A 12,954-nucleotide genomic window follows, 5' to 3' on the forward strand; every position below is an offset into this window, starting at 1 on the left:
CACTCACACACACACACACACACACACACACTCACACACTCACACACACAGAGCCAGAAGCGCTCCTTCGGGTGAATGTTTTCATTGTTCATGTCTGCAGCCCAAATGATAATGGCATCGCTGGTTGCATTCTGAAAGAGAGTCCATGACAAGGAGAACCTTTAAGGATTCAAAACCATGGTCTGGGGAAGAGTGTAAAATAACATCCATCCACAGAGGTGGATATCACATCAGGGAGCCCAGGGCTCATGGAAGTCACAGCAGAGGCCCTGTTTTATTTTATTTCCTTGAACTCTTTCCTCACCCTAACTTTTTAAGCATTTTCTCTGTGTGTCTGGACATCTTTCTCTTTCTCCCCTCATAGACTACATTTTGATGTCATTTTTCATTAAACAATGACATAAAGATTGAAAAAATATTGCATGTGAGTAGACATTGATCTAATTTTTAAAATTTCCATGTAAAAGCTTTTATAAAACCTGAAAATGAATAGTTTGTATATTTTATTTTATAAACTTCAAATGGCTTACAAGATCCTGTGCTAAGGCCCCTGTCTTGTACCCTGACTTATTACAAGTGAAGGCCAGCAGCGCAGGAAGATGCAGTCACCTACCTTCTCCCTCTGGGAGTCTAGGATGCTCACCAGCCTGTAGGCATTCGTGTCCTTGCTCTTCACATTGAATATGTGTAAGGCATACTCCACGGTGGCAAGGAAATAACTTTCTATGCCTTTTCCCTCATCGCTAATCCTCCAGCTGTGAGTCACTCGGACCTAGGAACCTGCGAGAAGCAGGCACATGGCCCAGGCAGAGCTCATCTCCATTGCAGACACCTCAGAGGTGCAGGCAACCAGCCACCCACAGCCCTTCTGGCTCAGACTCCACTCAAGCTTCCCTGGACAGTGGTCCAACTAATCTACTCCAGGACATATCCTTCCTGTGAGCCTCCTCTCTGCTGTGACACCCTGTCCCCTCCCACTTGTGACCCTGCCTCCTCTGTCCAAAGTAGTTAAAATTGTCTCCTGTCCAGGACAAAGGAACAAGGTGCTGGCAGGGTGGGTTGGGAAGGATCAGAGATAGGAAACAAGGTCCCCTGTAGCTGAATCCCAGCCATAGGACTCCCTCAGAGCTTCAGTGGGGAAGGAAGACTTCACTTGAATGCCCCAGAACCAGAGTCTATAATGAAGGCACACGTGCAAGAGGTAGAAATGGAAGGTGATCCTCTGACACAGCAGTAGAGTGAAGGTCAGCAAAACAAGGAGGGGCAGAGACAAAAAGGATGCATTTTCCAGAGCCAGCTTTGTGGGTGCAAGAAGGCAACCTGTAGCTACATTCTGGGAAAGGGCACCAGCACCTGCCTGAGAATCGCCAGCCTGAGTTGTGGCCACCTGGGGGCCTTGGGATGAAGGCTGGACATGGTTCGTTTTTCTTGTTGCTTTGAGTCTGATGCACTGGCACACTAGCCTCATGCCAAAGAGATGTGAGAGTCAGTTGAAGCTAGCCGGCACCCCTCAAACCTGATGTAGACAGGATGTAGAGGTTTGGCAGAGACAGTGGTAGTCCTAAGAGTCCCAAATGCCAAGGGGACAGGGACAGAGGCAGGGACTAATGAACAGGAACAATGCACGTATTCAGTACCAAGTACCTTCGGCTGAACACAGCTGGTCATAGGACCTGCCTGTGACAGAACTCTGGACGATGGTATGAGCATTATTGCAAACTCAACCAGGTCCAGGTCCATGGGCTTTGCAGCAAAGTATCGTTCCAGGAGCTGTGTGGTAAACAAATACCCTTGAATTGTTGCCAGGGCAGGAAATGCAGAGGGAGAGTGTAAGAGCATGGGTCTCCTTTCAAGATGGGCTCTAGCCAGAGGGTGTCTGACAGCCTTGGAGATAGGCACAGCTCCAAAACGGAGGGACTCAGTCCCTGCTCTGTCCAGCATGCCCACCTGAGTCACCCAGATGCTCTCTCCTCATCATCTGGAACATTTGCCACCCACTTAACAAGATACCATGGTCAAGTGTAGAAATGTATCGCTCGCATTACAAGCCCCTTATTGTGGGCTGATTCTTTCTCATATATTTCTAGTCAAATGGCAACTGAAAGAATGCTCTTATAGCAATGGGAACATGGTTGGATTGAGGGCTGAAAGCATCTATAGCAATACAATTGCATGTTATGTGATAATCAGAGAAACATTTCAACAAGAAGCTCTAATACTTATGAACCTGCATCCAAACAACACATGGAGCTGGAATAGCCAACAGAATAATTGGTGCTGTTACAGGTCAAACCAGCAATTCCACAACCACGTTGGGAGCATCTTACACATCTCTCAGGGATGATATCAAGACAGATTAACATTATAAAGAATATAGCTGAGTTGAAAGATGCAGTTAACTAATCACTTAAACAATTTTCTGAAAATTCTTCTACCCAGTATGGAATGTGGGTTTTTAAAGTAAAGAAGTGATAATCATAAAATGATAGTATTAAAAATGTTACAAATATTTCTTTGTGTCTTCTTCAATATGTGTTAATAATATCTTATAGTTTTTAGTGTATAGGTCCTTCACATACCTTTGATAAATCCATATTTGTGGATTGGAAGAATCAACATAATTAAAAATGGCCATATTACCCAAAGCAACATACCCATTTAATGCAACCCCCGTCAAAATTTTTAAAGAAACAGAACCAAAAAATCACAAGATTTGTATGGAACCACAAAAGACCCAAAAAGCCAAAGCAATCCTGAGAAAAAGAACAAAGTTGGAGGTATCACACTCCCAGACTTCAAATTATACTACAAAGCTGCATAATCAAAATAGCATGGTATTGGCATAAAAAATGCACAGACCAATAAAAGAGAATTGAAAGCCCAGAAATGCATCCACATGTATATGGGCAAATAATTTTTGATGAAAGACACAAGGGGGCGGAGAGGAAGAAGCCTCTTCAGTGAATGGTGCTGGGAAAATTGGAAAGCCACATGCAAAAGAATAAAACTAGACTGCTGTCTGTCACCAGATACAAAATTAACTCAAAATGGATCAAAGGCCTAAATATAAGACCTGAAACAATAAATTACATAGGAAAAAACATAGTTAATAAACTTTTGGACCTTGGTCTTAAAGAGGATTTTATTAATCTGACCTCAAAGGCAAAGAGAAATAAAAGCAAAAATAAATAAATGGGACTATATCAAATTAAAAAGCTTCTTCACAGCAAAAGAAACTGTCAACAAAACAAAAAGGCAACAAACCAAATGGGAAAAGATATTTTCAAACAATACCTCTGACAAGTGATTAATGTCCAAAATATATAAAGAACTCATAGAACTCAATACCAAACCAAACAAACTATCCAATTAAAAAATGGGCAGAGAACCTGATCAAAAGACATACAAATTGCCAAGAGATGTATGAAAAGATGCTCACCTTCACTAGCTATTAGGAATATAAAAATTAAAGCTACAATGAGCTACCACCTCACACCTGTTAGAATAGCTGTTATCAAGAAGACAAGTAATAACAAATGTTGAAGAGGTTGTGTAAAAAAAGGCACCCTTATTCACTACTGGTGGGAATTTAAACTGATACAGCCACTCTGGGAAACAATATAGAAGTGTCATAAGAAAATTAAGAATACAATTACTATATGACCCAGTAACCTCTCTTCTGGGTGTTTATCCCCCTATAATGGAAAACATTTATTTGCAAAGATATATGCACTCCTCTGTTCTTTGCAGCATTATTCACAATGGCTAAGACATGGAAACAACTGAAATGTCCTTTGAAAGATGATTGAATAAAGAATATGTGTTACATATATACAAAGGAATACTACTCAGCCATAAGAAAGGACAAAATATTGCCATTTGGGAACATAAATGGATCTGGAGAATATCATGCTAAACAAAATAAGTCAGACAGAAAATGTCAAGAATCATGTGATCTCATTCATATACTATATAATAAAGAGGTAATATGCAAATTGACCACCATGCCCTCACACAAGATGGCGGCCCCCATGTGGTCAAAGATGGCCACCACAGGATGGCTGGCAGGGGAGGGCAGTTGGGGGCAACCAGGCCGGCAGGGGAGCAGTTAGGCATCGATCAGGCTGGCAGGGGAGTGGTTAGGGGGCATTCAGGCTGGCAGGCAGAAGCAGTTAGGGGCAATCAGGCAGGCGAGCGGTTGGGAGCCAGCAGTCCCAGATTGTGAGAGGGATGTCTGACTGACAGGGATCGGGCCTAAACCGACAGTAGGACATTCCCCGAGGGGTCCCAGATTGGAGAGGGTGCAGGCTGGGCTGAGGGACACCCCCCTCCAGTGCATGAATTTCATGCACTGGGCATCTAGTGTGTTCTATAAAACTGAAAACAACAAATGAATGAGCAAGAAAGACAAAATAAACAAAACCTCATAGGCACAGACCACAGTATGGTGGTTACCAGAGGGAAGGAAGGTGAGGGTAGTAAAGAATAAAGGGGGCCAAATATATGGTGACAGAAGGAGACTTGACTTTGGGTGGTAGCACACAATACAATACACACATGATGTATTACAGAATTGCACACTTGAGACCTATATAATTTTATTAACCAATAAATAAGTCCAATAAATTCAATTTTAAAATGTTACAATCATACTGGCAATCCAACAATAAAACTATAGCTAAGAAGTTTTGAAATAATGCATTTCGATCAGATTTGTAGTAAAAATATATTAGTAAATTATCATTAAATTTAAAATAATTTAATTAATTTCATAATTGAAAATTAATTTACTGCCAAAAGAGAGTATACTAAATTGATCATAAATGAGTTTGTAAGCAAATTATAAATTTAATTAGCAATAAAACCCACAAAATAGTGAACACATAACTAAAGCATGTAAGTTAATACCTTACCCTTAAATATTTCCTCTATTAATCATTTGTAAAGAACAGATATAGTATATTTTAAAACTTACCAATTGAAACTAATGTAATATTACAGAAAATTTTATACTCGTAAATGTATTTATTAAAAAGGCAGATATTAGAAAAAGTAGAAAGATGAGATTAATGATAAAATGACAAAATTCTAAAATAAAAAAATGTGGGGTAACAACAAAGTAAGCCAAATATTGGGTGAAAAGAAGTAGGCAAACATTTAGCAAGAACTATCAGGAAAACAGAAAGAGAGAATATAAAACATCATTAGTAATAAAGGGAAGACCATGAAAGACACAGAATAAATATTAATATGCATGTAAAAAAAAACTATTTCAGAGTAAAGAGTTTTTAGACTTGACAGTAAAGCATGATCCCCTAAAGAAAAAAAGTTGATAAATTAGTGGTCATCAAAATTAAAAACTTTTGCTTAGTAAAAGTTTATGTGAAGAGAATTAAAAGTCAAACTAAAGAGTGGGAGAAAATATTTGCAAACCACATATTCCACAAACAATCCGCATCTAGAAATATAAAGTACTTTAAAAACTTAACAGTTAAAAATAATAAATCTCATTAGCAAAAGCCATAAACAGACATTTCACCTAAGAGGACACACAGATGGCAAGTAAAAATATATAAATATGTTCAACATCACTAGTCAAAAGAGACAATGCAAGTTAAAGTACACAATGAGCTATCACCATACACTGAGAATTACTAAGATTAAAAAAAAAAAATAGTGATAACACCAAATGTTGGCCAGAATGCAGAGAAACTGGATCACTCATACATTGTGGATGGGAATGTAAAGTGATACAGCCACTCTGGAAAACAGTTGACAGTTTGTTATAAAATTCAACATGCAATTGCACCCTTGAGCATAGACCCCACTGAAATGACATGTTCACACAAAAACCTATACAGGTATGTTCATAGCAACTTTATTTGTAAGAGCCCTAAACTGGAATCAGCCTGGATTCACTTCAACAGGTAAATGTGTATATATATATACACACACACACAAACCATGCAATACTGCTCAGGAATATAAAAGGGCAAACTATTGATGCATGCAACAACTTAGACAACTTTCCAGGGAAGTAGGTTTAGTGAAAAAAGTCAATTACAAAGGTTATCTGTAATAATAAAAGGGTAATATGCTAATTAGACCAGATATCCTTCCAGATGTCATTCCGGACATCCTTCCAGACGAAACCTGGGCTAGAGGAAAGTCAGCCCGGGTCCCGGGTGCCAGAGGGAAGCCGGTGCCAGCAGCCGGGGGAAGGAAGGCCTACTCTTGCATACATTTCCTGCATCGGGCCTCTAGTATACTATATGATTCTACTTATATTTTGGAATGTGGATCCCATTGTCATTTTGGAATGACAAAATTATGGAAACATAAGACAAATTAGTGGTTGCCAGGGGGTAAAGATGAGAAATGGAGAATGGGGGTTGGGGGCAGATGAGGTTGGTGTGCTTATAAAAGGACAACAAAAGAAATTCTTGTAATGTTGGAATTGGTAATAGATACATGAACCTAATAAGGAGATATAATGGTATGGAGCCTAATGCATGCGTACACACACACACACACACACACACACACAGACACACACACATCAGTACAAATACAATTGGGGAAATATGAATAAGATAGATTGGTGTATCAATGTCAATACCTTGGGTTGTGATATTTTACTATAGTTTTACAAAAGGTAACATTGGGGGGAAATGTACACAGGGTCTCTCTGTATTATTACTTACAACTGTATGTGAATCTGCAATTATCTCAAAGAAAGTTAATTGAGAACACTATATGCAGCAGAGATAATCTTTGTGCTGCCCACACATTTTCTCTTTCCAGGAACCTGGAAAACTCCACCCCCCAGGCTTCTTTGCAGTTAGATTAGGACCATGTGACTGAGTTCCTGCCAATGACATCATGAATGGAAGCCACACCCCTCAAGGTGGTTAAGGGCAAGGGTTAAGTGTGGACATTCTCCCTCTCTCCTGCCTGTGTAAAAGGGGGGGGGGGGCGGGGGGGAAGGAATTTCAAGACAGGAATTGTCAGAGGGAATCACTTCAGAAGTAACACTGGGAGAGAGATGCCAAGGGAAGCTGCCTCACCTGTGTTGGATTTACATGGGTCAAAATCAAACCTGTGTTGTGTTAAGCAACTGAGATCTGGGGCTTATACTGTAACATCATCTATATCAGTGGTTCTCAACCTTCTGGCCCTTTAAATACAGTTCCTCATGTTGTGACCCAACCATAAAATTATTTTCATTGCTACTTCATAACTGTAATGTTGCTACTGTTATGAATCATAATGTAAATATCTGATATGCAGGATGGTCTTAGGCGACCCCTGTGAAAGGGTCATTCGACCGCCAAAGGGGTTGCTACCCACAGGTTGAGAACCGCTGCAATAGAAAAATCTTACCTAATTAGAAAATTTTTTCAGAAAAGTACAAAGTTCTAATACAGACTCATGAAAAATAGAGAACAGTTGAGAACCGCTACAATAGAAAAATCTTACCTAACAAGAAAATTTTTTCAGAAAAGTACAAAGTTCTAATACAGACTCATGAAAAATAGAGAACCTAAATAGTCTCACATCTTTAACTTAATTTGGCTCAACTTTCCATGATTCTCTCTGCCTTTCTCTGAAACAAAACAAAACTACCCAGGCAAGGGTCCTGGCACCTTTCACCAAATTTTCAAGGAACAGATAATTCCTACCTTACACATATTTTTGCAGACTACATAAACAGGTGTAAAGCACCCAAAAATATTTTTTTAAGAGACTGATGTATCTAACTATCAAAACTTAGCAAGAACCATGTGAGGACAGCATGTAGCTTAATCTACTATATGAACATAAGTACTCAAAAGTTCTGTACATCCCAGGATTGGGGCACAGCTATGCAGAATAAAAAGAAAAGTCAACACTTTAGAACCAATCTAGATTTTATACCGTGACACAATACTAGTTCAGTAAAAAAATTAATATAATAAAGGAGAAAATAATCTTTATCTTAATAAATACATTAAAAAACATTTGATAAAATGCACTTACTCTAAAAGAAAGAAAATTCTTTGCTCACCAGTGTAAGAATAACCATAACTTTACCTGGAAAATTTAAAAAAAATAACTTTACCTGGAAAAGAACTGCCTTTAAAGTTAAGAATGGAATAGTGATTTCTGCTCACAGAGCAAATATTCAGCACTGTAAAGAATGTCCCTGCCATTAAGATATGAAAAGATACACAAAAAATGCTATTAATACTTAAAAAAGAAGAGATATAAATTAAGCTATTTGAAGAGGATTTGGTTTCCTAAAAAAAAAAAAGTCTTAGCTATTGGATCAATGAGAGGGTCCTGCAGTATTACTAACTGAAAATCAAGATATAAGCACGGATCAAGTGTTAAGGCACTTGAAAAACAACTATCAAGTGTAATAGAAATAAAATAGAATATCATTCAAAATGATAGAGAAAAAAGGTGAGCTATCATAATTCTTCTAAAAATCATTATGATTTGAAAAAAACATCACAATATATTGCTGAAGCCTATACAAGGAGGCCTGAGAAATGGAGAGGAGTGTTTGTGTGTGAGTACCACAGTAATGGATGGGAAAACTCCCACTAAGGTGAATTGTTTTCCAATTTATCACAAGTTTAATGCAATTTCAATGAAAACTCCAAACAAAGTGTTTTCATGAAATTAGACAAATACGTTCTAAAATTCTATAAGGGAAGTAAAAAGAAATAGCTAAATTATTTCTTAAAAAAATAACATTTACAGGGATTTCCATGGTTATATGTCAAAATATTTTATTAACTGCACGAGTAGAATGAATCAGGTAAACAAATTTAAGTGTGCTATATGGCTATGCATAAAGTGATGTTGATCATAATTTGTACATCTCTGGTATTATTTAAACTTTACAATTTGATTTAAAAAAAGGAAAGCAAGAAAGCTGATGGAATGGTTGTGATCAGGAAATGATCCCAAAGAAAATCGTGAACAAATATAGGTGTCCCAAAAATATATATACACAGTTCAAATGATTATAAAGTCGGTGTTTATTAACACAGTTCATTTTCAAAATTTAAAAGAATCTACAGACATGAATAATTTTTATTTTGTCAATGCCTGTTTTCAAACTGATGATCATTCTGGTGCAGGCATTGCTGATAACACGAAGCAATGGAATCACAAACATCAAGAGTCATTTCGTTCGGCTTTTGTGCTGCCTCAATTTGTCAACTGTTGCTGGTTTGGTACCGTAAACTTTATCTTTTATGTACCCCTATAAAAAAAAGTCTACTGGATAAATTTCTTCATTCAAAGCTTAGTCTGACTTCACCCATTATTTCAAATCAGGAATGAAAAGGAGTGAAAATTCAGTGAGTTATCAGCTGTTAAAGTGTGTATACATTTTGCAGGGGACACACTGGAAATAACGATAAAGGCAGTGTTTGTACTTCAACTGCGTTTTCAAACTTCCAGTAGCATTTTAGGATGAAGTTGTTCAAAGAGTTGAATGTCTGAAAAGAAAGAAACATCAATTGAGCTATCAGTTGTTAAAATGTGTATACCTGTTTTGGGAACACCCTGTACTTTTGAAGGATATGGTCAGAGAAAGAAAGTTTGGAAACATTTGTCACAACTTTTATAAAAGCTTCAAATTGTCCTTACTGACAGCCTTCGGAAGCAGGGCATAATGACAGGACGAAAGGTGCTGCCCCCTTTGGGTGTATTCATCAGATGGACCTTAAACTGTGCCGCCAGAGGAAGGAAGGAAGAGAAATTCTTCAGAACTTTTTGAAAAATCCACAAGAAGATGTAAGACACTTCCCTTTTCTTTTCTCAGGTGAGAGGGCGAGTGCTCAGGGAAGCACCGAGCTGTGGTCCATCGTTGTATCCTGATGTCTGAGCCCTGGGAGCTCTTGAGTTGAACCTGGCTTTGGGACCATCTCCAAGCGCCCAGAGGTAAGCTTCTCAGGTCACCACCTGCCCCCATGCTGTGTTTTGGACTTCCCTCCTGAGAGCTCCAAGCAGCAGGCTGGGTGCACAGGCCTTGATCTAAGTCAGCATGTGCCACCGGTAGCCACAAACTTTACCCCCAAGAGAACATGGGACCAGGAACGGATCTTGGGGAAAGGCATCCTACACAACAGAGCCCTGAGTTAAACGAAGGAAGTTCTGGCTGCAGGGGCAGCTCACATCACATCCTCCTTTCCCCAAAGTTCCTAGGCCAGGACAAGACATAGGCAGGGGACCAGCTGGCTCAGTAGACTGGATATCTGACCCTTATAACCAGGAAAAAGGCATGGAAGTCCTCAAGGACACAAGAAGAAGCCAAACCACTTTCAGGACCCTACAGAATAAGAGGGAGAGAGCAGGAGGAGCCATGGCCTGCAAAGAAGGCTGCTGACCCGCCCAGGAACACTGAGGCTGCTTGGGCCTGGAGGCACCTCTGGGCTACTCAAGGCCGGAAGCTGAGAGACCTGAGTGAACACTGCAGTGCAGGACTCCCATCAGGGCTGCCCTTTCTGCTTCCCAAGGACTTGCCAACCAAGACTCGTAGGGGAGCGTGGCTCAGCCACACTCAGTGAGCCCCCAGTAGACCCCTTCTCCGACTCAGAGTTCACCCCTCATACATAAAGTTTGGCAACGCACTAAGTGCATTAACTCAATGCGAAGAGAGGGGTAGGCATCAGCTTGTATTCTCCCCAGCTTACAACCTAACTCCTGGTCCATATCTAAATTCTGCTACTGACACACTCAATCTGGGCTTTAGGCAGGAGCACTGTCAGCAGCCCTCGGGACTGGGACCGGCTGGACAGCTTGCCATCCCCGCTCAGGGAATACAGGGAAGAAAAACTTCTAGCAGAAGACAAGGGTCACCTCCAGGTCTCCTGGAGCTTTGCTCTGCTTCTTCCACCTTTTATCTCTTTTGTTTTCCGTGTATCTTCTCATCTCTCCTCCTGTATTTCTTCCTCAATCTTCCCCACTTCACTGTCTCTTCAGCTCTTTCCTTTTTCCATTGTCTTCCTTTTTTTCTTCTCAGTTATCATGCTGAATTCTTCACTGATACACTTTTTAAAAAATATATATTTTATTGATTTCAGAGAGGAAGGGCAAGGGAGAGAGAGATAGAAACATCAATGATGAGAGAGAATCATTGATTGGCTGCCTCCTGCACACCCCCCACTGGGGACAGAGCCCGCAACCCAGGCATGTGCCCTTGGCCAGAATCGAACCCGGGACCCTTCAGTCTGCAGGCTGACGCTCTATCCATTGAGCCAAACCAGCTAGGGCTCACTGATACACTTTAACGGGCATCTAAAACATTCATTTTATTGCCTTCATATATTTTCTCTTCATAGTCTATGCAGCGGCTTAGTGGTCTGTCCACAAAGTCTCTGATACTCTTCCTTTCAAGAGGTGGAGCCTAGTTCTGTGTGTGTGTGTGTTTCCCCATTTGTGTTGGCCAGGCTCAGTAACGGATAAATAAAGTGTCAGTGGCACTGCACAGCTGTGGAGGCTGGCTTGTAAAAGCCCTTGTGGCTTTCTGCTCCCTTTGGCCCCTGTTCTCTCTTGGATCACTTGCTTTGGGTTTCGCCAGCTGCCCTGGAGAGCAGACCTATAGGAAGACCCACGTGTGCTCTGAACACAACTGGTAAGGAAATGAGCCCTCCAGCTGACAGCTGTGGGAGAGAGCCTCTTAGAAGTGGATCTTCAGCCCCGTTAAGCCATCAGGGGCCTGCAGCCCCAGCTAATATCTTGACCACAGCTTCATCAAAGACCCCAGCAAAGCACACTTGAATGTCCAATCAACAGATATCGAAAGATGATTTTGAGCGAGAAATAGAATATTCTTTCTAAATTATATAATGTAGATAACATTGATAGTTATAGATATCCATCCCAGATGTTTATTTTGTCTAACAACTAATCCCAAAGTATATGTCCTCAAAACTGGAATTGGGAGCCGGAAAAATGGCGGAGGCTTAGACGGACGTGTTGGTAATCGATTGCAGGCAGACATGGTTGAAACTGAGATCCAAAGCTACCCTTTCCCATGAGTTATTTATTTATTTATTTTTAAATTTTGTTTTATTGCTTAAAGTATTACAAAGAGTATTACATATGTCTCCTTCCCCCCCCCTTGACATTCCCCTGGCCTCCCCTACCCCCCAGTGTCTTGTGAGTTATAAAAGCGCTTGCTGTAGAGCCCACAGCAGTTGACGTTTTCCCCCTAAGCAGCCCGATGCCCTTGCACACCCTGGCCTCAGCCTCGCCTCACATGCTCAGATAAGATCTGGGGATGTCCTGCCTCCCGCTCTCCCATCCCTATGCCAGCCAGAGAGGGGACCTCCTTTATTCAGAAGAACTGGCATGCCAGTTTGTCCTTTCCTTATCTCTAGCACAGCAACAACTTCTTTATGTGCTAAGGAAAAAGAATGATTACATGACAGTTTTATCAACCACTTTGTAATATAATGGACAATAAGTCGTGTGGGGAGAGAGCAAGAAACACCGAGACCCTTGTTCTGAGGCCTCCATCCTCGTCAGGCACAGGCCAGCCTTGATTGCATCGGGAGCCTTTGAAGTGTGGGGACCAGCTGAGCAGCCCACAGTCCTGCAGCTGCCATCCCCACAGCACACACACCTCCCAGCTTGGTCTGGGACAAGCACCTAAGACCAAAGTTTAAATGACTGCCCTGGGGTGGTGTTTCTGTCTCAATAATGAGATGGTGAACAGGACCACTTCTGCACCCTGGATCTGGTTGGTCACAACCTAGTATCCTAGGGAGGTGTTCTAGGATGAAATATCTACCCAAACCAACCAATTTGCTGAGTATTTTAAAGTAAATTTCCTAGAAATAACTAATCTTCCAAAAGGAATTAAAATGTTGTGTTGACATAAGAACCAACATTCATGTGGACATCTGACAGGACACATGAAATATGCAACACTGAAAGCATTGAGTTTGAAAA

The 12,954-nt window shown here is 40.7% G+C and overlaps 1 protein-coding gene across 1 annotated transcript in view; it reads right to left on the reverse strand.

Moving 5' to 3' along the window:
- LOC102263050 (cystatin-9-like) overlaps positions 1 to 2,594 on the reverse strand; it is a 6,506-nt gene extending 3,912 nt beyond the window's left edge. Inside the window, exons 1-3 of the mRNA XM_005858265.1 lie at positions 2,580 to 2,594; positions 1,645 to 1,770; positions 610 to 772 (exon numbers count right to left, since the gene is read on the reverse strand). Coding sequence (XP_005858327.1) covers positions 610 to 772; positions 1,645 to 1,770; positions 2,580 to 2,594 — 304 coding nt within the window. The remainder of the gene's footprint in view (positions 1 to 609; positions 773 to 1,644; positions 1,771 to 2,579) is intronic.
- Between the last annotated feature and the right edge of the window lie 10,360 nt (positions 2,595 to 12,954).

Source organism: Myotis brandtii, unplaced genomic scaffold (assembly GCF_000412655.1).
Source record: "Myotis brandtii unplaced genomic scaffold, ASM41265v1 scaffold1164, whole genome shotgun sequence".
Lineage (NCBI taxonomy): Eukaryota > Metazoa > Chordata > Mammalia > Chiroptera > Vespertilionidae > Myotis > Myotis brandtii.